The sequence below is a fragment of the Varroa destructor genome, unplaced genomic scaffold, assembly GCF_002443255.2.
Source record: "Varroa destructor unplaced genomic scaffold, Vdes_3.0 BEIS01000001.1, whole genome shotgun sequence".
In the NCBI taxonomy this organism is placed as follows: Eukaryota; Metazoa; Arthropoda; class Arachnida; order Mesostigmata; family Varroidae; genus Varroa; species Varroa destructor.
In genome coordinates, this window is record NW_019211454.1 from 2,426,809 (window position 1) to 2,453,053 (window position 26,245).

The 26,245-nt window shown below is 38.5% G+C and overlaps 1 protein-coding gene and 1 long non-coding RNA gene across 3 annotated transcripts in view; one reads left to right on the plus strand and one right to left on the minus strand.

Moving 5' to 3' along the window:
* Positions 1 to 1,231: 1,231 nt before the first annotated feature.
* LOC147758123 (uncharacterized) overlaps positions 1,232 to 26,245 on the minus strand; it is a 70,043-nt gene continuing 45,029 nt past the window's right edge. Inside the window, exons 4-5 of the mRNA XM_086984263.1 lie at positions 24,942 to 25,158; positions 1,232 to 1,803 (exon numbers count right to left, since the gene is read on the minus strand). Coding sequence (XP_086840389.1) covers positions 25,059 to 25,158 — 100 coding nt within the window. The 3' untranslated portion in view covers positions 1,232 to 1,803; positions 24,942 to 25,058. The remainder of the gene's footprint in view (positions 1,804 to 24,941; positions 25,159 to 26,245) is intronic.
* On the plus strand, positions 18,151 to 22,203 carry LOC147758124 (uncharacterized). Of its 2 annotated transcripts, none has more exons than XR_015328261.1 (5): positions 18,151 to 18,605; positions 19,320 to 19,396; positions 20,744 to 20,845; positions 21,267 to 21,514; positions 21,840 to 22,203. It is a non-coding gene; the product is annotated as an uncharacterized LOC147758124 (long non-coding RNA). The 2 variants fall into 2 exon arrangements; XR_015328262.1 differs by having other exon boundaries at positions 19,320 to 19,375.

Consider the following 26,245-nt stretch of genomic DNA (forward strand, 5'->3'; position numbering starts at 1 on the left):
AATACGTACGGAACTTTTCCAACTCTTTAGCTGGTGTGACGTCTACGGTTTTCAGGTACTTGTGGAAGATCAGCATAAGCTGCTTTGATCTATCACATTTGTGCTCCCGGTTTCTTCTTTGCACTTCAGTGATCTTGTATCCTGTCTAATAATTTAAGCAGAACAGGGATGGTTGATGAAGAAACATTGGAATCTTCAGAATGAGGTCGCTTTGATATCGTATAATGTCGTTGAATATTGTCTCAATTTTGCCACGATAAACTTCTAGTAGAATTGCTACTGTATAGCTATAGAACGTAATTCTGTTTTGGCTAAACCGTATTTAGCAAACGGTATCGTTCCAGGTTATCATCACTGATCTTTCGTAGCTTTTCAAAAAGCTGCTGATCCTCACCAACCAGATTTGATGGAAGTAATATGGACGTAAGACGCGATTTGCAGATAGGGAAATCGCTAACTTTAACAAACTTGATAAACGACAACTAAAATAAGACCTATTTATATATTACAGCCAGTGCAATGTTCCCGTTTGAATAGATCCCAAAGTCATTGTTAAACTCAACATTGTGTGGTAAATCGCGTGTAGTGTTTTATAGCAAATCAGAACTAATTGGTTCTTCTTATTATATAGCAATGCGGATGGTGTAAGGTTAATTATAATTTGTGACAGTCTACATGTGTTTTTCAGTGAGATTTTTCTAAATTTCAAAATAGGTACATTGCGGCAAGAGGAAATGTCCCTGTATCCAGCCTAGCCAGAAAATTGGATTATATGACTGGAGTGAAACCGAAGACGAGTATCGGATGGCTGTCAGTTTGATACTTGGCCACCTAGACCAAACAACTGGATAGTATTATCCGAATTTTTATTCGTACGTCTCATACACTCGCTTCACGTCTGGTTATTTTTTATATAAAATTTTATTAATTATACATGCGTACTTATTACTTGGAATAACAAGATTTGCAAATAATAGTAAATATTATTTGCAAATCTTGTTATTCCAGGTTAGCCATTAGCCTTTTTTAGAACCATACATACTAAGTACAGATATCTGCAATGAACATTAAAATAGTTCTATCTTATCAACAATTTTTGTTGCTTTCATAAGCTAATTTGAAAAATAATTAGAAATATTTAGTATCATCGACCAAAACCTGCAACTTGTATTTTGCCAATATCTCTTTTTTTAGAATCGTTTGTATTTAGAAAAGATAGAAAACAGCAAAATTAAAGTAGAAGCACAATACAATAGAAATTAGTTTATTCACGAATTAGCAGCATTTATAGCATTAGAATTTCTCTCATGAATCCCTCTATGCAGTTGAGCTACTGGATCTCAGCACGGAAGAGAGGTAAGTAACCGGCAAATGAGAACATGTCTATAGACGATCTCATTAGAAATGTAGAAACTTTAACGGTGATAGCGCAGTGGTTAAAACGACCCATTATGGCAGTATGTGACAAAGGAACTTTTGTATTCTTTTTAGCACATTGAAAGCAACTAGGGTGACATATCTCTTTTATCTACAGGAAAGAATACGTTTTTCGAGCTTCTACGTCTTCCTGTCAAACACTCTTCTCCGAGCAACGTTCTAGACGATTTGAGTTTTACAAAATATTCTTAAACAGTCTTCTTTTCATACTACATCATTAGCAGCGATTTTCATGATTTTCCAGTAGTAACGTGTATGCCTACAAACCAGGAAATACACTTGAGTTTGGCGGTCCTAGATTAGAAGGCGCAACTTGTTTTGGGCTGAGTACAAGCCGTCTAAGCGGATGTTAACTGCAGTTTCGGTCTGAAAACTCGAAATGGTAACACGTCAGATTGAGCGGTGGCGAATCGTAAAGCAAGTTCTATGCCACAGGGTACGCTTATAAAGTACACTGTGATATTAATTTTTCTTATTTCAGCAGACGTTTTTCCTTTGTTATAGAAGCTCCAGAGGTGCAGTATCTGATAATACCTATTGAGCTCGCTTTAAGCTACTTTTAATAGTGTGTTATATCTTGTAAAATAAATACACGCAATTTTTACCTGTTGTTTATAATGGGAACCACGTTAATGTACAGTGAAGAGAGAAGGGGTGGCGTATTTAAAATGTCTAACTCTAATCAATTTGTAAATAGTCCAAATAGACTATTTATACTTCAAATATTGAAGTCCGACAATTAATTTACTTTTTAATCTACGTCGTCAGAACCACCAAACTATCAAACGGGAACAGATAGACCTTTTTCTTTTTTTAGGATGGCTTTTAAGAAAAGTTTAGGTATTCTATTATTAATTAGAAATTCCAACTTTATGCAAGAGCTTCATCTATCATTTCGAGAGGTTTAAAAGCTGTAGCTTATTTTAAGGTGGACAATATCGTAGACCACGATTTCTAGAAACAGGATCTTTCCTTGAGGTTGTCGTACGTTTAGTATAGCCGATTTGTTTCGCAGGTGATGAATTTTGTAGATTTCAAAATATCGCAGCAATGAAAGATACCTTCTGATTGGCAGATTATCTAGAACCATGGTATTTGTTCAGTGTTTCTATTTTAATTACCTCAGAGAGTTTGCCTGCTTACCCATAAGCATCGGTACGGTCACGTGTACAGTGCTATTAGACTTGGAATTGAGATGATTAATGTGATTTGCGCAGTTTATATGTTTATTATAAATGCATAATTTTATCCGTAGCAAAACCCGTTCACATTCAATGAATTAAGCTGGCCAGATGTTGGGCAGCCCAACTCATTCGCAAGGTCAACACCACACCTTAACTAAAAAAAAAATTCGAACAATTGTTTTTTTACTTTAGGCAAATCGTATCCTACAGATGAAGTATTGGTCCCGCTTTTGTGACTATACTAAATATATAAACAAAAACTAGCTTTGAACATCCGTATTAGAATCAGTGGTACGGTAAAGTAGTGTGCAGTTAGAAATGCCATTCTACTTGATTAGTGGGCGAACACCAAACCGATGAATCGCAGATGCGAAGTACCTGGATTAAACGATAACAACCAGACCTAATCGGTTAACGTGTGCCTCATGTAGTGTGTTAAGACCAGAACACGCTAAAGAGCAGACGCTTGTGCTAAAACGTCTTGAAAATACTCGTAAAAAACTCTACCCTGTTCTACTGAAGAACGCTCCCAATGCTAACCTTGCCACGGAAATACGTTTAGAAGAAAAACAACGCATTAAATCCTGCGGACCACAGCCTCAGAAACTGTCGTATTCAAAAGAAATCATAGTTCAAGCAGCGACGTAAACGGTCGTTCCAATGTAAGCGTACCCGGTTTTAGCATTACTTGCGCAACTCGCGAAAATCAATACCCGTCGACGGCGCAACAAAGAGTAATACAGGCGCATAGATATGATTACGACAAGTACTACGAACGAATCTGATAAGAAAAAATGCCTACGTAAGACCTTAACACGTATCAAAACTAGATCTGCTCTGACCATTATAAGCGAACAAGCACGACAAAGTCCTAGTTCCCGCTTACCTTAATCTACAAGCAACAGATGTACCTACCATGACAGATCAAGCAGACTGTAGTCGATAATTTGTATTGAAAGGAGTATTACGTACAGGTGAGCTTAGAACGTAGTTAAGGCAATTGCTAACCTTCGGAGGATAGATTAGGTATCATGAGATGGCAATATTTGGACTTGATCATTGAATCAAATTAATAATGTTATTCAAGTCGATACAAGGGGGGTCACTAAAGATAGTATCGAAAAGCTACTGCATGATCTCCAAATGATCTTTGAATTTAAATTCGGTAAATGTTCGAAATTGCAAGCGAGCTTGAAGTTAAATAGGTAGCGCTTTTTGTGTTTAAGGAAGCAAGGCCAGAGAAGGATGGCGAGATCCATAGTAAGTTGTCGTTAGAATTGAATCGAATAGTCTAAGTTGTGAGCCCTGTCGTTTCGCAGCTCTTGCCGTAATTGTTCAATTGAGGCATAAGATTATGCGCCACCTCTTTAAATTATGGAGTAGGTTATCCTTGCCATGACCAACACTATCCGCTACCGACTACGAAAGAGGCCTTTACGAAATTAAGTTAAGGAAAACATTTCAGTTGAATCGACTTTTCAGAAGCATACGCACAGATTGAAATGGACGATTTGAGTAAACATCTAGCTTTTTTTTTTCGGAGTTTTCGGATATTTCAATAGAACCGTTTACCTCTTGGTGTAAAATGTGTTCCATCCATTCTTTAGCAGATTATGGGTCTTGCGCTAGGAATCGCAAAGAGAGCGGCCGCGTAAATCGTGGGAGGACAGCCAGAAATCATAATGGCCGCCTGATCAAGGTCTTCCGTCGCCAATATTCCAAATGTTCATCTTTGCACAAACGGATCCGGTATACAGGTTTTGCTATCGATGAATCAAGACAGAAAAGTGGCTCTGATAGGATATCTGTAATGCAACACTCAAACAATGGTATATGTGCAAGCTACGATGGCCCTTTGACGAGCGTCGGTTGTTAAGATTACTAGGAAAGTAATTTCACGAAAACAAAGAAACATTAGTTTAAGATCTACTTTTTATTCACCACAATCCAACCTCATCGATCACAGTTGCTGCGGATGCAAGGGACTGTGGTTGTGGAGCTGTAATACTACATCACTTTCAAACAAATCTGAACGAGTTGTTGCTCATGCAAAAAAGCCACTTAATTCGGCCTAGAATAAATATTACCAGGGAGAAAAAGAGGTCCATCGCTTTCTATTCGTCTGAATTTTTATACTTTTAACAGATCGTAAGCCACTAGTATACATTTCTGGTTGAAGATCGGGCGTAATAATTCACACTGCTAATCGTTTGTTATTGTTCTAGCAGACGACTTCAAAGTCGAATATCGGAAGACAATACATTCTGATCGAGCTGACGCTCCAGACCTCACTCGGAACGAATTGTGGAACAAGAGATACAGTAGTAGCGAATGCATGATAACGAAGCACTAATTAAACCCATTTCAGTTTCTTCAAACGTTTACATGACTTTAAGATGATTGATTGATGATAAATTAATACAAATGCTTATGAAACATATGGTTATGGCAGGTGCTCAAGCCTAAACATAATTGGATACAATCCTTATACCAAAGATATTCCGTCTCGGCATTCTAAAGATGACACCCAAGCGTCGTGAGATACTCGGGTGCCTTCTACGATATACATACATGTATCAGCTCGAACTTAATAAACTGACATAGGAAACAGTTGGAAAACACTATTCGAAGCCACAAGGAATCACCTTAGAGTGGAGTTAGAAAGGTCATTCGAACATAGGATTTCGTGGAGCTGCAGTCATAACAATTTTGTCGGCCTACTTAGTAGAATCTATTACTTCCTAGCCATAGATGCGTTTTCTATATGGCCTGAAGTGGTTCCATACATACATACATCAACGTCGACTATACGGTAGCCAACTATATTTGATGCAGAGATAGCGACAATGGTCCTCAGTTCGGTGTGAAGTATTTTCAAGAACTCCTCTTTACAATGAGAACCATTTGCATAAAGGCTCATTTCACTCTCAAGATGTTGAAAGGTAAAACCAATAAAACTTGAGTCACTTTTGATAAAGTAAAGAGCAGCACTGTCCCCAGTCTCATTAGACGGTAAAGCTCCAGTAGACCAAATGTTCGCACAGAATTTTCTTGACATTTCTTGATTCTTCGACATTCTTGACAGAAACTTGAACATTCTAAAACTAAATCGTTGTATCCTGTGAAAAAGTACGCGTTAATGTTGATCCCCGTTAGATTGTTGGTCAATTTCCAGCATGACCAACCAAGGTTGTTATCTTGTATTTTAGTATAACAACAAAGGAACACCACTTACCTTTGACAAAACGTCTGCTGCTAACGCCATTTTCCGTAAGTTGTACATGGCATTGTAAAAAATACAATTAACTAAACTATTAACTGATATTGGGTTGTCGAGAAATTCTCTAGTTAGATAGCGTTGAAGTCACATGTCCCAGGTAACTTGAATCGCATCGGGTGGGACTTAATGTCGTTTGATGCAGAGATTGGACAGTAATAGGTGCGCTTAGGTTGTTGGTTCAGGGTGCCTTAAGGTAAGGCGCCTCGATGATAAATGAAATTTCTAAATATTATAGTAAACCCTCTAAAAAAAATGCGCTGTTTATGGTCATGATGCGGTATTGGAAAGAAAAAAAAACGGCTTAAACGAGGTTTGGTCACTTTCGTTCTATAAATTTCGATGTGACTCGAAGATATTCCTCGTAGTGGCCGGGTGGATCACTTGCAAAGGAGCTGCTTATTATTATTGTAAAGAACGATACGTGGGCAGCTAGAATTAAGCATTTACCCAGCAAACAGCACTTTCAGAAAGCTAGCTGTAAAAAAATTTACTCAGTCATGTTCCCATCTGTAAGACCCAATACGGAAGCAACGTAATCCAGCCATTTGCCAAACGACTGATCACAAATGCTGAAAATCAAATCATATATAAGAAGAGTGTACAATTTTCTTGAAGTGTACTTCTCTATGTGTGGCAAGGCCCCAATTAATAGCAAGGAGCCTTGTGTTTGTTTGGCGGCATCGAAAAAAAAATCATACACTATCATATTGACAACTACCAAAATGACTCATCCGAACTTCAAGTCTTAATAACCAACGTGACTACAATAAGTCGATCTCAACTAACAGAAAAAGCGTTGTCGTTCGCTATAAGCGTGCCAAAGCACATTTAGCTTTAGCTATTTAGCAAAAATTAAGAGAACATCCACCGCGGTGTAGCCCGGATCTTGCACCATCACACTATCACTTGTTCCGATTTCTGCGGAACTCCCTTAATGATGTTCCCTTATTTTCAATGAACGGCTCTAACAATGATTTGGCAAAAGTTTTCGTCCAAAAACTGCAAAGGTTCTACGGTGCTAAAATTATGAAAATGGCGGAAAGTCATCGATCGAAACGGCATATATTTAGTTTAATGACATTACTTTAAAGGATTAGAAACATTTGCTTCAATTTTGACTTAGAAACTATTAATACCTTTTCGAAATGCTGATACATGCATGTTATACCCTATGAGTGCGGCATAATTGACGCTAATAGTAAAGGGCATCAGCACGAAAGGTTGGATCACCGCAAACTCGGACTTAATATCTAGCAAAGACCATGTTTTTTTTTTTATTATAATAATCACGAGAGTAAATAGCCGTTCCTGAACATATCTTTGGGGCGTGTACAGATTGCACTGTGTTAAATTCGGAAACTACTTCCACTTTAAATCAAATACTAATATCTTTTGGTGCCGTCCTGTTCTCAACTATCTTACGACCACAGAACTAAGCGCGTCGTTGCGCGCAGTCCTTGTAGATTTATTGTAGCGTGCTATCAAAATATGGGAAAAGGATATTGAGAAGTTGAGAGAACAAGGATGCCAAGACTATGAAATTTAATAGGAAACGGACTCAACCATTGAAACAATATTGGTTAAGTTAAACGTTGGTTAAGTAAGTGTAAATAGACACGTTTGATTAGAATAATAATAATCGTAAGTTTGCAATGCAGCAAGCGGGCGTTGACGATAAAGTATAACAGATGACAGGCTGCGAAGTGAAAATTGGTATTGGTGCCTCGGGTAATGTCATTAGCTCACTTGGGATAGTTGAATCCTTCGTATACACGGTGTGCAGTGGACTGCAACTATCGTACACGGCAGACGAAATTCAGTGTTGCTAAGAAGTTATAATTGGCTGTAAAGAGGGATCCTCGGCCATAACTGTCATCAGCTATAGATCTAAACTATTCTGTGCGCTTTTGGGGACTGAGACTATGTGGATGGTGATAAAAAGTAGCGCTAAATTGGACATAAACTTTTTCCATTGAAGTACTGGAGGGCGGAGCTGTTTCTGTCGCTTTCGAGTTATTTAGTATGTCGGATATTTCCTCCACATCTTCTTTGCGATCAAGCGAATAGATCATCTAACAAGAACTGCTAATGCTGTGTATCTGCATTACATTTTTAGTAAGTACGATTTGAACTCTAGGATTGACAAAATAATAGGGTACACGGGATTTCAAAAAACAGCGTAATTTGAAATGGTGACGCGAAAGGATGGATATAAAATGGGTATAAATGGGCCGATAAGCACTCAGCTTAGTTAAACTACCGGGTCCAACAAGTATAAGTGCCTTGACGCAATACACCTCGATTTCGAATCTGGCTTTGAACGATACAACTGTACCTATATATGTTATAATAGTTCAGGAGTCGGAAAGGAATAGCACTTTTCGAATTTCACCATTTTTGCCAAGGCGCGTATCGGAGTGCTCTAAAAGCGCCATACTATGATATACTACTATATATGAAAGCGTTTTAGAGTGTGTGCTTTGTGCTTTAATATACAAAGGGTCAGCCTTGTTGATGTATATAGGGCTGTGAATAGCACGAAAAACGAAATGAAATGTCGTCCTGTGGAAGGACCATACGCCTCCCGGTATGAGATGCCGTATTGATTAGGTCATATGTCTTTGGATGCCGCCAGGGGCTGGATGTGGTCAGAGGCTTACTCGGAAGTTTTACGAGATTTAAAAGGAAAAGTCAGGACAAGAAAATACGTCCTCCCAACGACTCTACTCGACAATTCAGAAAATGTGTTTTTCAAGAAGTTGAATAAGTGATCTTCAACCCAGAAAAGGTGTGATAGTAATGAGGACGAACAACAAAGCTAACTGGTACCATGCTACCAAGCCAAGCTACTGAAGTCCTGCAGAATGTGTCCGGAACTCTGTCTTCAAGCTCTGTTCTCTATGATGGAAAAGCTTGTTGTTGCTACCCTGCCTTTCAATCAAATATATCATCATTGTTTTTACTAATCGAAAACAGGATTACCTCATTATTTTATAAATTATAAGTTATCAATATATATATATATATATATAAATCCTCTTGATTCTCACAAGGCTACCAACTAACTCATTATCACCACGATTCAAGGTTTTACTAAAGGAACTTACAATACTTTTTTTGCGTACTTTTTGCGCATTTTCACTTTTAAGATAATCTAGCTGGTCTAACTATATGTATCTGGAACTTTTCTAACGGAACTAGGATAATCATATTACCACGTTCTGTACCTGCTATTACACAAGTTTTCATAAAGCCTTTGCTACCATTTGCCACTGCTATGATTTGGATCAGTAGGGGTCGGCGCCCTGTTCACGATTGCTATGGAAATGCGCTCAGAGAAATGCGTATTAACTGCTCAAAGTACGCTGTCCTTATGGCGGGCCGCCATGTATGACTGGATAGCGTCAATGATGCTGCGCTTCCCGTGCTGCCCTGGCGACGTTATGATATCAACAAAGTTTAGTTAAAAACATTCCGTACTAAGCAATATTTCTGAAATGTGCCCTTTAAGTGGCTGAATGAGTTTGTACAGAGTGATCATATAATAAAACAATTGGATTTTTTTTATTTGTCTCGAAAGTGCGAAAATTAAAATAAGAATAGGACTTACTTGGAAAACAAATTAGGCAAGCATAAATTGTCAGCAAGCTTGCGAAGCGTCTGCGAGTCATGTTAAGTATCACCGTATTCAGGATTTTACGATTATAACTTTCGACATGAAGGAAAATCTGAAGCTCTGAGGGTTTTGTTCGGTAGAACTCTCAACAGTAAGCAAAAAGTGCCCACACTTTTTTTCTAAGATTAATATGTCTCTCCGAAAATATCAAGCATTTTTAAATTTTCTCAAGGGATCTTATGGTTATCGTTGTCGTACAGCTTAAGGCACCTAGATTGAGACACATCTTGGAAAGCTGTTTGTAGTAACAGCAGGCGCTCATTCGTGACTCCCGGTACCGGACGAAAACCAGTGTTCTCCGTCTTGTGATAGATTACTGAGTAGCGAATCTGCGAGATGATTTTCTAGATACGCGGTGATCTAGGTTCGAATCGAGGTACAGACACGCTCCGTGCCTTGTTGGGAACCAGCACCACCAGAAAACCAGAACCAAATTTGTCATGGCAAACAACAGTCCATCGTTAACGGAATTTAAACAAAGATCCGCTATTCTCAATTTTTCATGATCTCGACAAACCCCCCACAAAGATAAAAACTTCCTGTACCATTCCATATCGATAGTATACCACACGGCAAGCAAATACGCGACTTCAGACGGAATGTAACTTGATGAAAAATTCATGACAAAAACCACACGTATTCGGAAGCTGATTGTGCCCAAAAAAATTCAGTTTTAGTAATACTTCTGTTTCAATCAGCGCGCTCGTGAAGATACTTCATAAGAGTGAGCGTACGATGTTATGGATTGTTCAGAAAAATCTCGGATATACGTCAAAGGCCTTAAGAGTCAAACAGATGTTCGCTGCGGGATCCAAAGCTAAGAGAACGGCGTTCCTTGTTACTCAGTTCTTTCGGAAATGAGGTAGTGAGTTAGGTAAAATTTTAGACATTTTTTTTTATCTCGATGCAACAAGGAATCGCTAGTTCGGTTACAACCTAGAAAATATGCCTATAAATTTTTAGCCAAGGTCCCTATTCTGAGCGCAGTGTCTAGTGAAAAAGACGTCATGCCATTATATTTCGTTCAGAAAGTCGAACGTATTACTAAAGAAGTTGATCGGCATGTTCTACGAAGAGCTGTGCAATCGTAGACAGCTAGGGCGTCTGAAGAAAGATCATTCATCCTTCAAAAAACTAGTGCGCCCGCTCATACAAGCTGATTAGTGCAGAGTACGGCGCTTGAAAATTCAAGCACGATGTAGAACGAACGTATACAACCTAGCCTTTAATCCGATAGATAAACCCTTTTTAAGCGAGGGTCTCAACAGGGCAGTGTCCACTCATTCATTCGTGCTATCAAGAAGGCGTTCGCAGAATTGCATAAGAAACATTTAAGACGAGTCGATGAGCGGTTTAGAGATCGAATCCCGACGAAGTATTTGCTAAACACGACCGTCAACGATGGTCCATCAGTACACGTAGAAAAGATTCGCTAAAATCGTTGCTTTTAAGATACAACCTTAGTAAAAATGTACGAGAGAAAATTCGAAATCAGATGCCGTACCCGGTATCCTTGTTCGGAACGCTGAGTATTAAAAGCTATTCTTTACTAAAAAGTATACTATTGAATGCAGTGACGCACTTTGAACTAGTTATGATCGGCCTAAAAGCCTTAAATAGCTTGAAAAGCACGAATTTAGAAAAGCTATAAGCACATGTTTGCTTTAAATCGAGAGATGAAACGAATTTCAAACATCTTCTCGGCGAAATATCGAATAATGTAAAAGACAGAACAGAATTTTACATTGTTTCTATCGTCTGTCATTCGTCGAAAATGCGCCAGAAACTTGAATTAGCACTTTTTCTTCTTTAAGATTTCCCTGTTTTTAGATACGAAAATGGAACACTTGCATTTCTACAGACGATAGTCATATGCAGCTACTCCACCCCCACCGCCGGATAAAAATATGATCGAAAAAACGAAACGAGGGGTCAGGCGGGGGGCGAATGTTTGCCAAGCACACAAGATTAATCCGCATTATGCAAACTAATTGGATGAGCACCGCTTTCGTAAATACGTTGGACTCAACTCTATGTAGATTTAACGGATCGTATCTCAAATTCGGGCTGGCTCCATGGTGAAAGACAGGAAACCTTATATCATTCATCATATTACACATATCGAACAAGTTATCAATCATTAGAGAAAATTGTCTATTGGAAGATCAATAGATTCTTTTCACGCTGCAGGTTCGCTGCCTCTAGGCCCGTTTATTCATTGCTTCTACTAGTACAATTTAGATAGTGAGACATTCTTGACTGTACATACAGTAGATTATTCGCGCTAGTTCTGGGTGACCATTCGATTCTTAAGGTACGTTGGTAACGCTTGTGTGCGTTTTCATTACGTCGAAACAAAACTCGGGAGCAAATCCTGGGACAAGTTAGTCCCGCTTCGGCCGACTGTTTTTCATGCAGCCAAATTTGTCTCAGTGGAATTCGCTTGGGGGCTTGAAGTGCCGCGGAGATCTTCGTGGGTTTTTGAAATAAAATTTTTGCCACTCTGGATGTGCTTAGCTTAGTAGCTGCTGTGACGAGATCGAGCTGAAGTTTCATCAGCAGATGGATTATACTTAAACCAAAAATAGTCGTAATGTTAACCAGCTTTTGAAAAAAAAGCTCGAGAACGCATTCCTAATTTAACGTAGCGGATTTTATGGAAAAATAGCACTCATAAATAGGATAACAACTGTTTCTCCTAGTCGTTCAGTAGCTTTTTTTGCTATCTACCAATGTATCGTTTGGTATGGCACGTACACTCTATGCAAGCTTCAGATCTGTAGACACGCTGGGCAAATGTACGGTGTTAAGTTATTTTTAGCGTCTTATTATCCTGTCTCAAATTCAATTCCATGCATATTCTGTAACCACATGCCATCGTTGACTATAGTCCACGTGTACATGGCGGCGTTCATTTCAGTCTTGCGCATTTGGTGCGTGTTCGATGGGCTGAGAGATTCCTTCTGAGAACGTGTTCTCCATCACAAGAGGTTGTTAGCCCGCTGCAAAAACCATTCACTAAATTAGGCTAAATAACTTCGGCAGCTTCGTCTAAAGTTGGAATGACTAGCGGCGATAACTAACGTAAAACTTGTAACGTAACAGAGATTCGCCTCAAGTAACCTTAGAAGCGACTTCAGGTTGCGCTTTACCTGTTCAGGCATGCTATGAAGGATAGTTACAATGACGCGAGGATGCGCCAGTCCTTCGGGTCCTGTCTTTCACGCCGACCCAAAAATGCCACGAATGTTGCCCCAGAGACTTCGAAACCATGAGTCCATTGCGTCTAGTTGCAACATTAACAAGACTAGATCCGCCCATTGTCCAGTCATATATCTCACGCGTGTATGTATAGCGAGATATTTCATGTACATAAAGACTGACAATAATACTAATTTGTATACACGACATAATAGGGCGTCTGTAATTAGGTGGTAATTATAAAAAGTTCGACTACGTAAAGGCACCTGCACTATCCGCAGGATTCCCATTCGCTGAATTGTGCATGCCTGTGTCATACCTGTGAAATAATAACTTTCGTACGCAGGACACGTATTAACTTTTTCACTGTGACCGAATCATTTAACCTATACGAAATCGACAACTCTGCAATAATCTTTCGCCCGTCAGATTTGGAATGACCGAAGATCCAACGTACACTCCACCGAGCTGACACTCTGAGCGTGACCTTATCGCGTTCTTTCCTATTGAAAACCCTAAGAGCTGTGTCAAGCTTTTAGTTAAGAGAACAACTTGTTTATACAAGATTTTCATAACCGGAAATTTTAGATGAGAATCCACCAATGAAGCTTACCGGACGGTGGTGTGAGATCATGATGTGGTTCAATGCATAATACGCTTCAACAGACTTCATTTTAGTGCCACGGAACGGAGCTTGTTTTGTAGCAACGAGAATATGGGCGCTGAAATACATTTTATCATAGGGCAATAATCCAAATCATGTTCATGCTGATGAAAACCTTTAGTTGGTCTAGAGGATTCAGGCAGGTACATGGAGTCGTGCGCGAAGTAACAATTTAATCGATCTGCCCAGAATTAAAAGTTCATCTATAAGAGAATTACCGAGGCACTTATCGAGGTAGTGCTCATCGAATGTGAGAGTGGCATCAAAGTGAAGACGTGTTTGCGTGACCTGATACACTCGCGCTAATATTCAATTACTGCTATGTTCAAAAAAGGTTGAGAATCGATTCATCATAACTTAGGTGACACTTAGGTTGTGGCCTAGGTTCGAATCGGGGCATGAAAACACTTCGTATCGTGCTGGGACCAATCGTCTGATGAAATGCCTAACGGCGATACCGAACGTAAAACTAGAAAAAAAATAGAAAGATCTGTACTAATCTACTAATAGTTTAAGTAAATTAAATTCCGAATATTAGGTCTATAATATTTCACGACCCCATTTTACGGCGTAAACATGTTGTCATGTCACAATAATATCTTCGCTTAGTTTTGGAATATTTATTCGTATACGACTGTGTTATTGTAAAGTATTTAATGAAATGCCCATTTCAGAGTAGGTCCCTCAATTAAATAAGGGTAACGACAGTTAAAATAAAGGTAGCAAAGCCTAGTGCATTTCCGTTTTGATTTATAGTCAAATATATGGCTATTTTCTTTTAATGTTTAATTATGAAATTTAACTTAATTATAAAATTGTATAAAGCTTTCCTTATTGTTTAAGAAGTCTACGTATATGAGACTACATATATGAGAGATATATATATAATCTCCGTTGTGCTACCTATACGAAATTATTTGTTGTGAATATCAGAGGGCGCAGGCTTTTCCCTTTTGTATTCGTAAAAGGTGCTACAACCGATAAAGCTGCTCCACTAATCTCGGAAAGTAGGAACTTGCATGAAGTCTTTGCCGACGCGCACGTTTACCATCTTCCGTGAAAATTTTGTTGTATCTAATCTAATAGGACTGACAAAGCACTGGCTGATATGTCGTGTGATGAAAGAGTAAATCACGGTTACTTTCAGATTACGCACTTCAGAATTTGGACAGTTGCGTCGGCGACATAAAACATATAAGAGTGTTATCTATAAAATATCGTTTCACTTGATTTCCGTTACTATTGCGCTTGTTTTCAATAATCAATTAAGGTTTTTCAATGGTTTTTCACGGTTGAATCAATCGTTTGGAATATGTTGTTGCGTTGTACATAGCAGATTTTCTTTGGAGAGCCGTTGAGGTCTGACTTGTGTTCTCATAGGTGATTGCTTCTAATAGCACACTTGAGGCGTCTGGAATAACGGCCTTTGCTAGTCGCCTTTAGATTGTACGTGTTTGTACCGACGCGTAGATTAACATCGTGATTGACCCACGTCATATCAAGCATCAGGCGTCTTGGGGAATCATGACGGGGATGTTCTACTTCCTCCGTTCTAGCTTTTATCCTGTTAGTTATTCTGGCGTTTCTGCCAGTTAGTGAATGAAATAAGGTCCATCGAGAAATAGTTCACGTTTCCAAATAGTGCCCTTGCTCAGATCCGTGCTTATCCTTTTTTTTGCGAACCTGCGCGCTATTACCTCAAGTTCAAACAGCTGTGCTTTTTAGTTCCCTTTGGTGTTCTGGTTTATCTCCTCTTTTTGAAATTACAACGTTTTCGCTATCATCTGAGCATTGCATCTGTCTTGTAATTGACTTTTCACCGATTTGCGAAGTTGGTTTACCTGCGTTAATCGCTTATAAATATAGAAAATGTATGGCATTTAGCCTTATGCAAAGAAAAGGCAGCTGCTATACGGGTAGAACGTTATTATTTTGGGTTTTGCAATTTGTTCATGTAGTTATTGTTACGGGGCAAACCCAGTAGCAATAGCTTTTTGAAAAGCTGCTGCTCTCTACGTTCGTCGAAAATGATTTCAGAGCTGACGCTTAACCTCGAATTAGTTATAAACCAACTGTCGAAGCGTACGCTCAATTTTCAAAAAGAAATTTTTTTTCTTTTACTTACAATTCTAAGCTAATCATTATTATCGTTACATAAAAAAAATATCAAAGCATGAGTAATGGGTTATGAAGGGCAGAGCTAGGTGTAGCCAGTATTATCCAATTATCGTTATGTCTGTGCAAGTGTAGTCACTCCGTTGAAACTGATTCCAGATACCGATTAAACTCGCCTCGAAAAACATATGGCTTCAACCGGAACGTTCCGTGTCACCCCCCGTGATATAGCCCCAATCTCAGTCCGTCAGATCATAAAATCTTATTAAACATTTACATAGGTAATATCTAAAAAAAAACATGAGTGTCCTTTTTTGGGGGGAATAACACCACGAATGTAGCTGAATCCGAGACCGCAAATAGCTACCAAGGGGAAATATATCCTTTGAAAGCTGTACGAATAATCGGCTTAAACGTAAACAGGAACGGTGTACGACTGAATTATATAAAAGTGGTAACATAGCAGATACATGTGCCTGAGTGGCTTCATTATTAGTTTCCGGCTGGATCAACTTAGTTCAGTGCTTGTTTTTTTCAGGTATAATTATATAGCTTACGGTGCATCATTTGGATTAATTACTTATCGGTTGACACCTCGACCTCCCTATTTCCGAAAAATTATTTTTTGTTTTTTCTACGTTATGACAGCCATGGTGTGATCATCATAGCTGTTCCCAATATCGACTGACAAAGCAGGCTCGCACAAAGACAATAACCTGATTAGATTTCCTGTAGTTAATGGGATTTTCTTAGTGAGCTATATTTATGAGCACAATTGCGAGCTTCCTCTGCTAGTGCCATGCTTCTAAAATGTCCGTTATTGCTTTTGTCATGTTTCCTTACCAAAGATTTGCATCTCACAACATTGGTTTTGAGAAGTAAAATCTGTCGTCAAAAACCGTAATTGAGCACAAATATATAAAATACTATGATATGTGATAAATAGTTACTATAAGAATTTATTTTTGCCACTGTAACACCAAACAAACGAACATAACAAAAAGGATATTTCTATTCGTGCAGAACCTTGTTTTATCCCATTGATGTTTTTATGTATTTTGTCCTTTACATTTGTAAAATTCTTCACAATCACAGTAATTTCTCCAAGCCTATAGCTCTTGACCAGAGAAGTTTACGTAATAACTTTTTCCTGATATTACTTCCTTACATGTTTTGTAGGTTTGATTTATTCTTTTAACGATTAGGCAGGATTGAATTTTCCTTATACTTTTTAATTAGCTTTTTAAATGCATTTAGTGAGAATTGTTGGTTATTTTCGTAGAAACAACACAAACAGATTTTTCAAATTCACAGAGAAATCAAATGGTTTTTTTTTTGGATCAGCTTGACTGGCGCGGCCTGGACTTTACCTACAGTCATTCTAGCAATGGCGGTCTTAGCATAAAATGATGCCGTTCGGAGGAAATGCGCTAGAAGGATTGTATCTATATGCCAGATTGACAAATTCAAGACAAAGGTTTCAACGAAAAGATGATCGAACAACATAATGGATGCCGTTAGAATTGATTTCGAGTAAAAACATTATTGGCCTGCGTGTACGAAATGTTTAAATTTAGTTACGGCACTTCAGAGAGATATAATTATACAGTTTGCGGGAGACTGTATACATGCGACAGATTTACATTAGACGCTGGTGTTGAATAAATCTCCACTCAATCTACAGTTAGCTTTGAAAATGAAAACAAAAAATAGCCGACCGGATTGCTTAATTTATCCTTACTCATCTCCTTTAACGCCCTCGTCAGATATGTAATATATATTAGCTGCCCTTACATCTGCGCTTTCTTTTTCGACAATTTACTCTGTATTTAACCACAAAATAAATCAAGTAGCTTTTATGATGAAATTATTCAATGAGATAAAATTGACTTGGTGGGTGCCCAACCATGTTTTCCTCAAATACCAGAAGGATAGTAAAAGAGGCTAACGGTTCTAAGGAAAAAAGTCACAGAAAAACTAGGTTTAGCTTTGAAACACGTGGAAGCACTTGAGCTTTATGTATGCTTTTTTTTTGCAAACTGTCAATATATTATTTTAATAGTATAACTTATATGCACATATACTATAGATACACGCAGCATACATACAACGGTGAGGATAAGAAGCTCCGGGTAGCATATGAGATCCGGTAATTTTGAATCGAAGCAGAAGGTATAAGAAAGAATCCGAACCCCAGGATACGCATTATATTGGTACGTAAATTATAGATTGCCGTTCGTCGGTGATCAAATGTTATGTATCATTACGAAATCCTTTCGTACTGCCATGAAATGTTATTATTACATCAAGCTCCAAAGATAAATACGCCGTAGTATTTTCAATTTTTCTTAATCGTTTTTCTTTTCATTAAAATCAGAAGGATGTAGACATAGACAGCTTTATAATGACAATAGATGAAGATCATGAGTTCTTCCTAAATGCATCAATTGAGCTTTTGTTAGTGCAGTTGCCATGTTTATAGGCTGAGTTATGCTAATTGAGAAAATTCTACTAATTTCCTGTCATTCCATATTTTCATTGGCCGTTTTACAGTCGACGGCTTTTTACGAACGGAAACAGATATGATAGAGGTTGCGTGGACCCGCATCTGGCAAACGCTGTGATAGACTGGGTACTGCATCTGAGTCGAGAGAACAAATTGTTACGATAGCAAACGATTGCCGGCGTTCGGTGGAACCAATTCTGGTACTGAGAACTAACCCAGAGTACACGGAAGAAAGGATTGCTTCTGCTGGAGCTATTTTGCCGTAAAAGATCCAAATATCTCCATGTATCGAATAGATGCTGTCATTAAAATGCTGGTTGATACACGACCTATATCGTATAAGTATATATACGATATACAATCGAAGACTAGGTTTTGCTTGCTAATTAGAGATTAACTGTCAAACTTGACAGCGACAGCGAATAAAAATCAACAAGATTGCCAGGTGGCATTTAAATGGCTTCCAGCTGCAGGTCATCGCGTGGTGTCGCACGTTGGATATGGCTTTGGTTTGAATTAAGACGCGCGAATTATCTCATAAGGTAAGGAACTTCATCTAGTAAGTTAATTAAACTACGGCTTCCCATTTAGTTTTTGTTTTCATAATTAAAGGGATTCTTGTAATAGCTGGTCACCTTTATATGATAAGTTAATAAAAATGTCGTCATTGAAAAGCTTAAAAAGTTCAGTGGATCAAGTCGAGCTTAGCCAAAAGCTAGATGACATTAAAAAAAAAAAAGTTGTTTGGCGTCAAAGTGAAGATGTAATGATGCCTTTGTACGACGTTGGGCGGCTGACTATTTCTTTACGTTAAAAACGATTTTTCGTATTTTATCCAGAAATGGAGTTATTCACGCAAACAAAGTAGCTTAGCGCCATTTTTTTTGTGTTTCCGTGAGCCAAAAAATTATCACAATGCGAAACAATAAGTAATTGACGTAGCTAAGTCTGCTTTATTATTCTAAAGACAGCCCGTAGGATGCAAAAGGCTTACAAACCACAATAACGAACGGGAATAAATAGTAATCATTTCGTAGATAGAGATCGGGAAAAACTGAAGGTTCTAGGCCAGTGGCTTTGGTGGTATAATACCGTAGATAATGCATACAAGATTCTCTATGTATTGCGCTTGAAATAGATTTTGTGTGAAAATAATATCCATTCGTATGTTTGAGGCAATCGATGACAAATAAGAAAAGCGTTTTTGAGCTCGATAGTAGTACAACTACATAACTTTTTTTTTTTTTTTTTTATAGGTGGTGGCCCGGAAGCGCCTGCAGATTAGATATAGAAAATCGCAGATCAGTACTATGTACGGAATAAACGGAACTCGGTATCACAGACATGTTATACTCGATACTATATCACCTTCGACGAAACAGATGGCACTTTGTCTTTAACTTTATATTTTACCTGACGAGAAAATATCTAGACAATTTGGATGATTTACCTGGAAAAAATTAGTCTTAACTATGCATAAACGATCCAGAAATAACAGCTATTGCGTAGGCCAGTTCTACTTGTAGTATAATTCGCTAGAGGTTCTATAGTCCAGTCATTTCGGCGGAAAGTAAACCAAGTCTTCTAATTGCAAATGGATTATGCACATCGTCAGTTTTTTGCATAGCAGCATAAATTATTTTGCATGCAAAAAGTACTCTTGTTTTTAAGAAAAAGATAATAATCTACTGAACTGTAGTAAGAACAAATAATTCCAGCAATTTCTCTATACGCTTTTACGTAATTTGCGGTTGAGATGTCGACGCGAGTGCTTCGTTCGTCTGGGGGAGCATTCAAAAAAAAATCGACAAGATCAGTTAACAGTGACCAACAACGTGCAATTAAATATAGCCATTTTTCCGTACTTTTTGTAGGTTTTTAAACCGCAAAATGGTGGTTCCGGTCAGTTAGTGTTACACAATGTAACTTCCGGTTTTATATAGTTACAAATTAGAATACACTATTTGATTTCTAAGTAGTCTGCCAATCACTTTTATAATGGACTCAAATTCTATGAAAAATATCTTCGCGGAAACCTCGTTCACTGTCGGCCCCGCTGACGATGCCGTAATCACGGTCCGCAGCGCCGAGACGTTAATATGGCGCGATCGTCAGTGATGCCAAGTTCCGTTATGCACAACATAGTCCAGCAGATTTGTATCCATATTGTTAACTGACTAAAAGATGTAAAGTAGAAGAACTAACGAAGTGACATCTTGGTTCTTCTATGGACGACTCCATAAGGCGCTAATCTCTGAAACGATCTGAACTGATAGAAGACTTTCTCGAACCCCTAAATCGCCCTGATCTTAGTGACCCTAATATATATGAACGTTAAAAGCTTATTTTTAACTCAGGTCTTTTAGTCGATTCGAAGTCTAAACTCACATATTAGGTCTGTTCGAATACTGACAATATTAGTGCTTATAATACCTAATGTAATGCGTAACGGTATAAGTACTGGACGTACGTTTAGAGCTTATATCACCGCTTATCGATGCGAATAAGAAAGCTTATTCACTGGACAACGACCTTCACTAAAGCTCCGCCATGGATGCTTCCTATCGATTAAGCATTTTTCAGCGAAAATATGAGAGCTACGTCATTGTTCTTGTCGATCGCGTCTTTCTCCTTGCTACACAAAGATAATTCTACTTGATCTCGAATCTGCAAGTTACAGATGGAAAGGCTAAACTAGAGAAAAATCAAGGCCAACCTAATCAACGATGATTCAAGCCTGAGACCTGTCAAAATGTCCTGCCGTCGACGATCTTATTATTAGGTGATACTGTTCATCCCACTTGACAACCACATCTACGACGGGTGAAAACATTCAATCCAGTTGATTAGTTTACTTCAGTAAAATTCTTCCTCCTTTATTCCTCCTAATACAAGATCACATTTTACACAAATATGAACGTTCACCGGATTCAACATTTTTTTCTAAATGAGCATAGACATCCTAGCCGGAAGGGATACTAGTCGATTTCTTGCTGTACGATGGAATCCGAAAACACGCTCAAAATCCATGATTTTGAGCTGATCTGCTCGGCCTAAATTTGCAAAAAAGGACCCTCCTACATGATGCCTTTATGCCGTAGGCAGCCATTAGAGAGTTTTGACGTCGCGTGTCCGGAGCGCGACAGTGACTAGGAGAAGATGGTAAACGTCGTTACGATAATCTTTCTGCATTTCTCCATAAGGTATGACGAAACGTTTACACCGTTGGACAAAAGAAGTACGCTGAGATAGGGGAAAACCTCCGCGTGCAGCCGATTACGAGTAAGTAAGAACTGCGTTGAAGCCGAAAAGCAAACAAGGGAAAACGAGGGACGTAGTTCGTGTTTTCACTGATGAAAGAACTGTTGAAAAGCTCATCTCATTCTAATGAAACGACGCATTGCGCAAATCTGATAACTGCGTTGTGAGGGATTACCAGTTACGAATACAAGTAAGCGCATTCGTTAGAGCTAGGCCAAGTTTACATCAATAATCTATGTGAGATACGACCATATTTGAGTATATTCACTGATAACTTAACGCTTATGAGTATCTGTGTATATATTAGACAACTATTTATTAGCACTCTGAGTTTTTGTTTAAATCATGTAGGCTTATATTTGATTTAGTAAACTTCCCAACTTGTGTTGCTTATTTTGTTGTACGCTACCTCAGTAAGGCAATAAAATAGAATGTTTAGGTCCGACAACTAATCTTGAAACCCTGTGTGTTCCTACGATGATGCAGTAGTAACGTGTTTTTCTACAAAACTTCAGAACAGGTGAACTGGTCTACATCCGAAATCGCGTGCATACTACGTATCGTGACAGAAGGAGTCAGCCAACTACAGCAATATTTAAGGATAATAAAACCGGACTTAAAGGCTTAAACACGTTTATTTAGGTTAGCGTGTAAGATCTGTGCTTCGACTTTTTGTTCTTGTAGAAATCTGCATGCACAGTTTAAAATATGAAACGAACGGACCTTCTGCAAGATCTCAGACTAACTCTTTATGATATGTTGAATTGAAAGTTACTTGTTCTTTCTTTTTTTTTTTTTTTGGACATTGCCAGATAGAAATCTGTTTTCTTTTTGGTTACCCAAAAGCTAACTTTTTTTAGAATAATGTAGATATTCAAAAGTCGATAGACCGCTTTAAGCAGCGGAAATTTGAGTGATTAAAGTAACGTCCAGTGAAGAATAAAAAACTCCTAAACAGAACCCCTGCGTTTTTTCCACCGTTATTTTTGCGATGTAAAGACCAAGCGTTTTCGTACAATAACATCGGTTTAGCTCAATTCATTCAATCTAAATACTTAAATCAGTAATGTCCCGCCGGTTCAGCTGTATTCACCCACTGGGAGGGATATCTTAGAAGATCAATTTTACAGCATAGGTTACGAGGTGCAAAGCATGGACTACTGTTGTAGCATCAAAGTAAGAAGAAGCAAGCGCCTCTAAATCTTCATCTTCGATCTTCACTTCAAGAATCTGCGAAACCCTTTTGTTTAATCTTCAACCGAGGTGAACAAAGATGCTATTTTTCTGTTAACCAGAGCCGAGTGCTAACGTCCGTGCGTTTTGAGATAGATCGGTTTTCACCACAGCTCTCGGCACTTTCTTATTTATCTTCATAGAAATCTTTCACAAGGCTTAGATCTTTCTGGTAGAGGCAATACATAGCAATCTTTTCTGCTCCAGGATACAAAGGGGCTGACTTCCAAGATCTCCTTTCGCGTTTTCGTCCCCTCGTATTTTAGAAGCAATTACAGCATTATAAATATTTTTTTATGGCATATGTATATACATAATATGGATATTCAACGGGTGGAACAACATGATCATGAGGCTCTAATCGCACAAATCAGTGTACTCATAATCGCTGATAGTAGCAAGTACGAAGAAGGCTCAGTTCAAGAAACAGGCACCTGCAAGGACTACGCACTTACGTGGCTGTTTCACCTTTAAAGTATTAGAAAGCCCTCTTCTCTCACGACCAGCCGTTTGATGCCGGGCTATTACAAATAGATATGAAAGGTAGTGTTTTACGAAACCACTCGCATAGCTGCTTTCTAAAATTGTTGCGATACTATATGAAGCAATAAACAGCCGATTTCATACACCAGATTGTTCAAGCTTCTCTAAATTCGCGCCAGGTGGCATTAAGTGAAAATATGAGTTTCGAGTTCTACAAGCTCTTTTTTTATCTAGCAAGCTAAGATTTTATCGTTATTTCCAATCACATGGCCTAAATTTATTTTAGAAATGCCTAAAAATGTAAAGCTTGAAGTTACTTCATTTCACAGCCATAGCAGGACTAGACTGTAAAAAAATTTAAGAGACGAACAATAATCTATAATAATCAATAATCTATAGACAATGTTAGAATTTCCGAGCGAGGTAGAAATTTCGGAAAAAGGCGACTAATATGGCTTCTCCAAGAGAAATTGCGAATGGAGGCCGAGTAGAAGAGACGAATCGTTGAATTCAAGTGATTTGTTATATAGAACGGGAAAAATGGACAAGCAGAAATAGTAAGAGAAAGTCAGGACGGTTGAATATAATGGAGACTACATAATGAGTCAAGCTCCTGACGACAGGCTGCTTGCTCGTTTCCATTGCGGCGTTGACAGTAATAGTTTTAGCAAGGATACAACATAGGATGTAATTACGGCTTCAAGAAGCTGTACAATGGCGGACGGATCACTCGAAACATTCATTTGGATTAGTCGTGCAATTAAATAACTCACTGACCAGTAAGAAGTATTATCAGAAAAACAAAAATAGAATAATAACTAAATTACTAAGACAATTAAAATCTTTGGCAACATTAGAGAACCGCCTCTTTGTTGCCGATTTGGTGACGTCATTAAACACAGCTCACAAGGCCGGCTCAATAGGGAAGTCTTTGCAGTAACCAAATTTATAAAAAAAAGAAGAGAAGGAGGTTAGAAGTGGATAAGGAACTGAAATAGTATATCCCGTTTAAATAGTTTCTCGGGAAAAAAATAATAAAAAATGTCTTGGGCAGAGGCAGGACCTTGCACTTATAAATGTTGCAGCATAAAGGAACTTGCAAGGGAATTTTTCGAAGACATGTACTAAATTTGAGGACTTAAGGTATTGTCACAGTTGCTCTATAATAATTCATTACGGGGCTGCCATAAACTTCGTGAGTGAGAAAGAAGAGTAAATAAGGAAGGACGAGCTGTATAATAGCTAGAACGCCCAAAAGATGCAAGAGTCTGGTATATTCAGACTGTACGTGAGGTTTTATGATGTACGTCCGGTACTTAAGCCGCTAGGCATTATTTCGAACGGCGTATGGAAACCGTAAAGAGAGGAAACATTGTAGAATTGATATGTTTATGCTGTACTGTATTTTGCTCTCCTCGTCTGGTTAATCAACTTAGTCAACCAGAATAACAACAATGAGCACACTATCCTGCATAATCAACACTAATACCGAGGTTTGATTCTAATTGCCTAGGTGTATATGAAGACGGTAGATTGGACTGGGTTGCTATTTACACATTGACCCACATACATGAGAACGTTGGCTAACAAAAAAAATTGACGATGATGGACAAGCAAGGAATTATGTTAAGGCATTACGAGATATGTCCTGAGTGAATAGAACAACGAGGCACGTCCAATACGGCATTGAAAAAAAAGAGAAGCAAGAATCTAGTACAATACACCTAGAGAGACTAGAGGTCGTGTTTCTGCGACTGATGTGGCGCCGCAGACTGAATGCAGCAAAAAGGCTCGGAATCAGAGTCTCTATTCACTCGACGACAACTGACACTCGTAAATTTGGCCTGTTTTGCCTGAAGATAATTGTGCGACGGCGGCTTTGTCAAATATTAAGGACCAACCTTATTTTAATCGAGTCGAGCATATCACTCCGTTTCACTGGCTCTGAACGTCACACGGACAATTCTTTCAGATGTCGCAACGACCGTAGACCACCGCGATCGCATTGGACAACGAGTTTACATTTTGCTACACCTGGTCCTGCCAGCATCACCACACAAGCCTTCGGAGGCTTTTGAGTTCCGGATGGCCTTCGGCGTACGGTAGTATGGCGGTGGGCTTCAATTGAACAAAAGAAATGAAAAAGTAGTGAGGAAGTGTTTAAAGGAAGATGGCGATAATGAAATGAGGCAGAGCACTCATTCGATAAGGCCGGAAAAAAAGCCGCATCTGTGATCCTTTTTGCTATAACCACCAAGGCGTAGCTTCGAGTGCCCTGCCTGTATTGTCGTAAGTCGTATCCTGTTTAAATGGGAAACTGTTTCGAAAAAAGGATGGTCCAATGCGCCGGCTATGAAATGTACAGGACGAAATAAAACCATCAGGTACGAGACCTGCAAGAAGTAGGAAAATTTATGCAAACTGAACAAAATAATAACCGACTACGGCTTTGTTGAGTTGGGAAATGTGTATCTTCCTCCTTCTTCTTTGCTTCAAAAGGGCTATAATCTCCCAAGATTCATTGGGAGCATCTCGATACCCGTATTCATCATGCTTGTGTCTGTACGCCTGTAAACGCTCTATGGCGGATTTAATGGACTTTATATTACCTTTGTGAAAAATTTTGAGACATGGCCCATCAATGTCGTAAGCTTTATGCACCCATATTTATGTGCAGAAGTCTAATTTACAACAACCACCCGATGGTGATACGATGCACAGACACAGAGTAAGGGTGTAAAGGGCAGACTGAACTTGATCAGGACGGCGATAAGCTGTTATAACGACCAGCCATGAACAGACTCTAAGTTTAGCTACTTCGAAGAGACGAACTTCAAGAAGCACTGCAGCATGATAATTTGAGGAATGTTTAATGATATCGAAGTTGTTGAAAATTATCAACCCTTTTACTTTTATTATCGAATTTTTCAAGGAATAATTGTGTGTGGTTTTACTTTCTTTTACAATAGCGTTTCTTAAAGTAAGCAGTGTAACAATGAACTCAAAACAAGTGTCGTCTGCGTTATTATTTATTCCTTAGTATTACTGGTAGATGTCATTACGCGCGAATTTCATTGAACTGAGATTTTAGCTAAATCTCCAAAAAAAGTCATTGATTTGTGTTAATTACAAATAATTGAGTGGAAGTTATCTTATGTCAACAGGCCTCCAAATCAATAAGAATTGATTTTAAAAATTGATGATC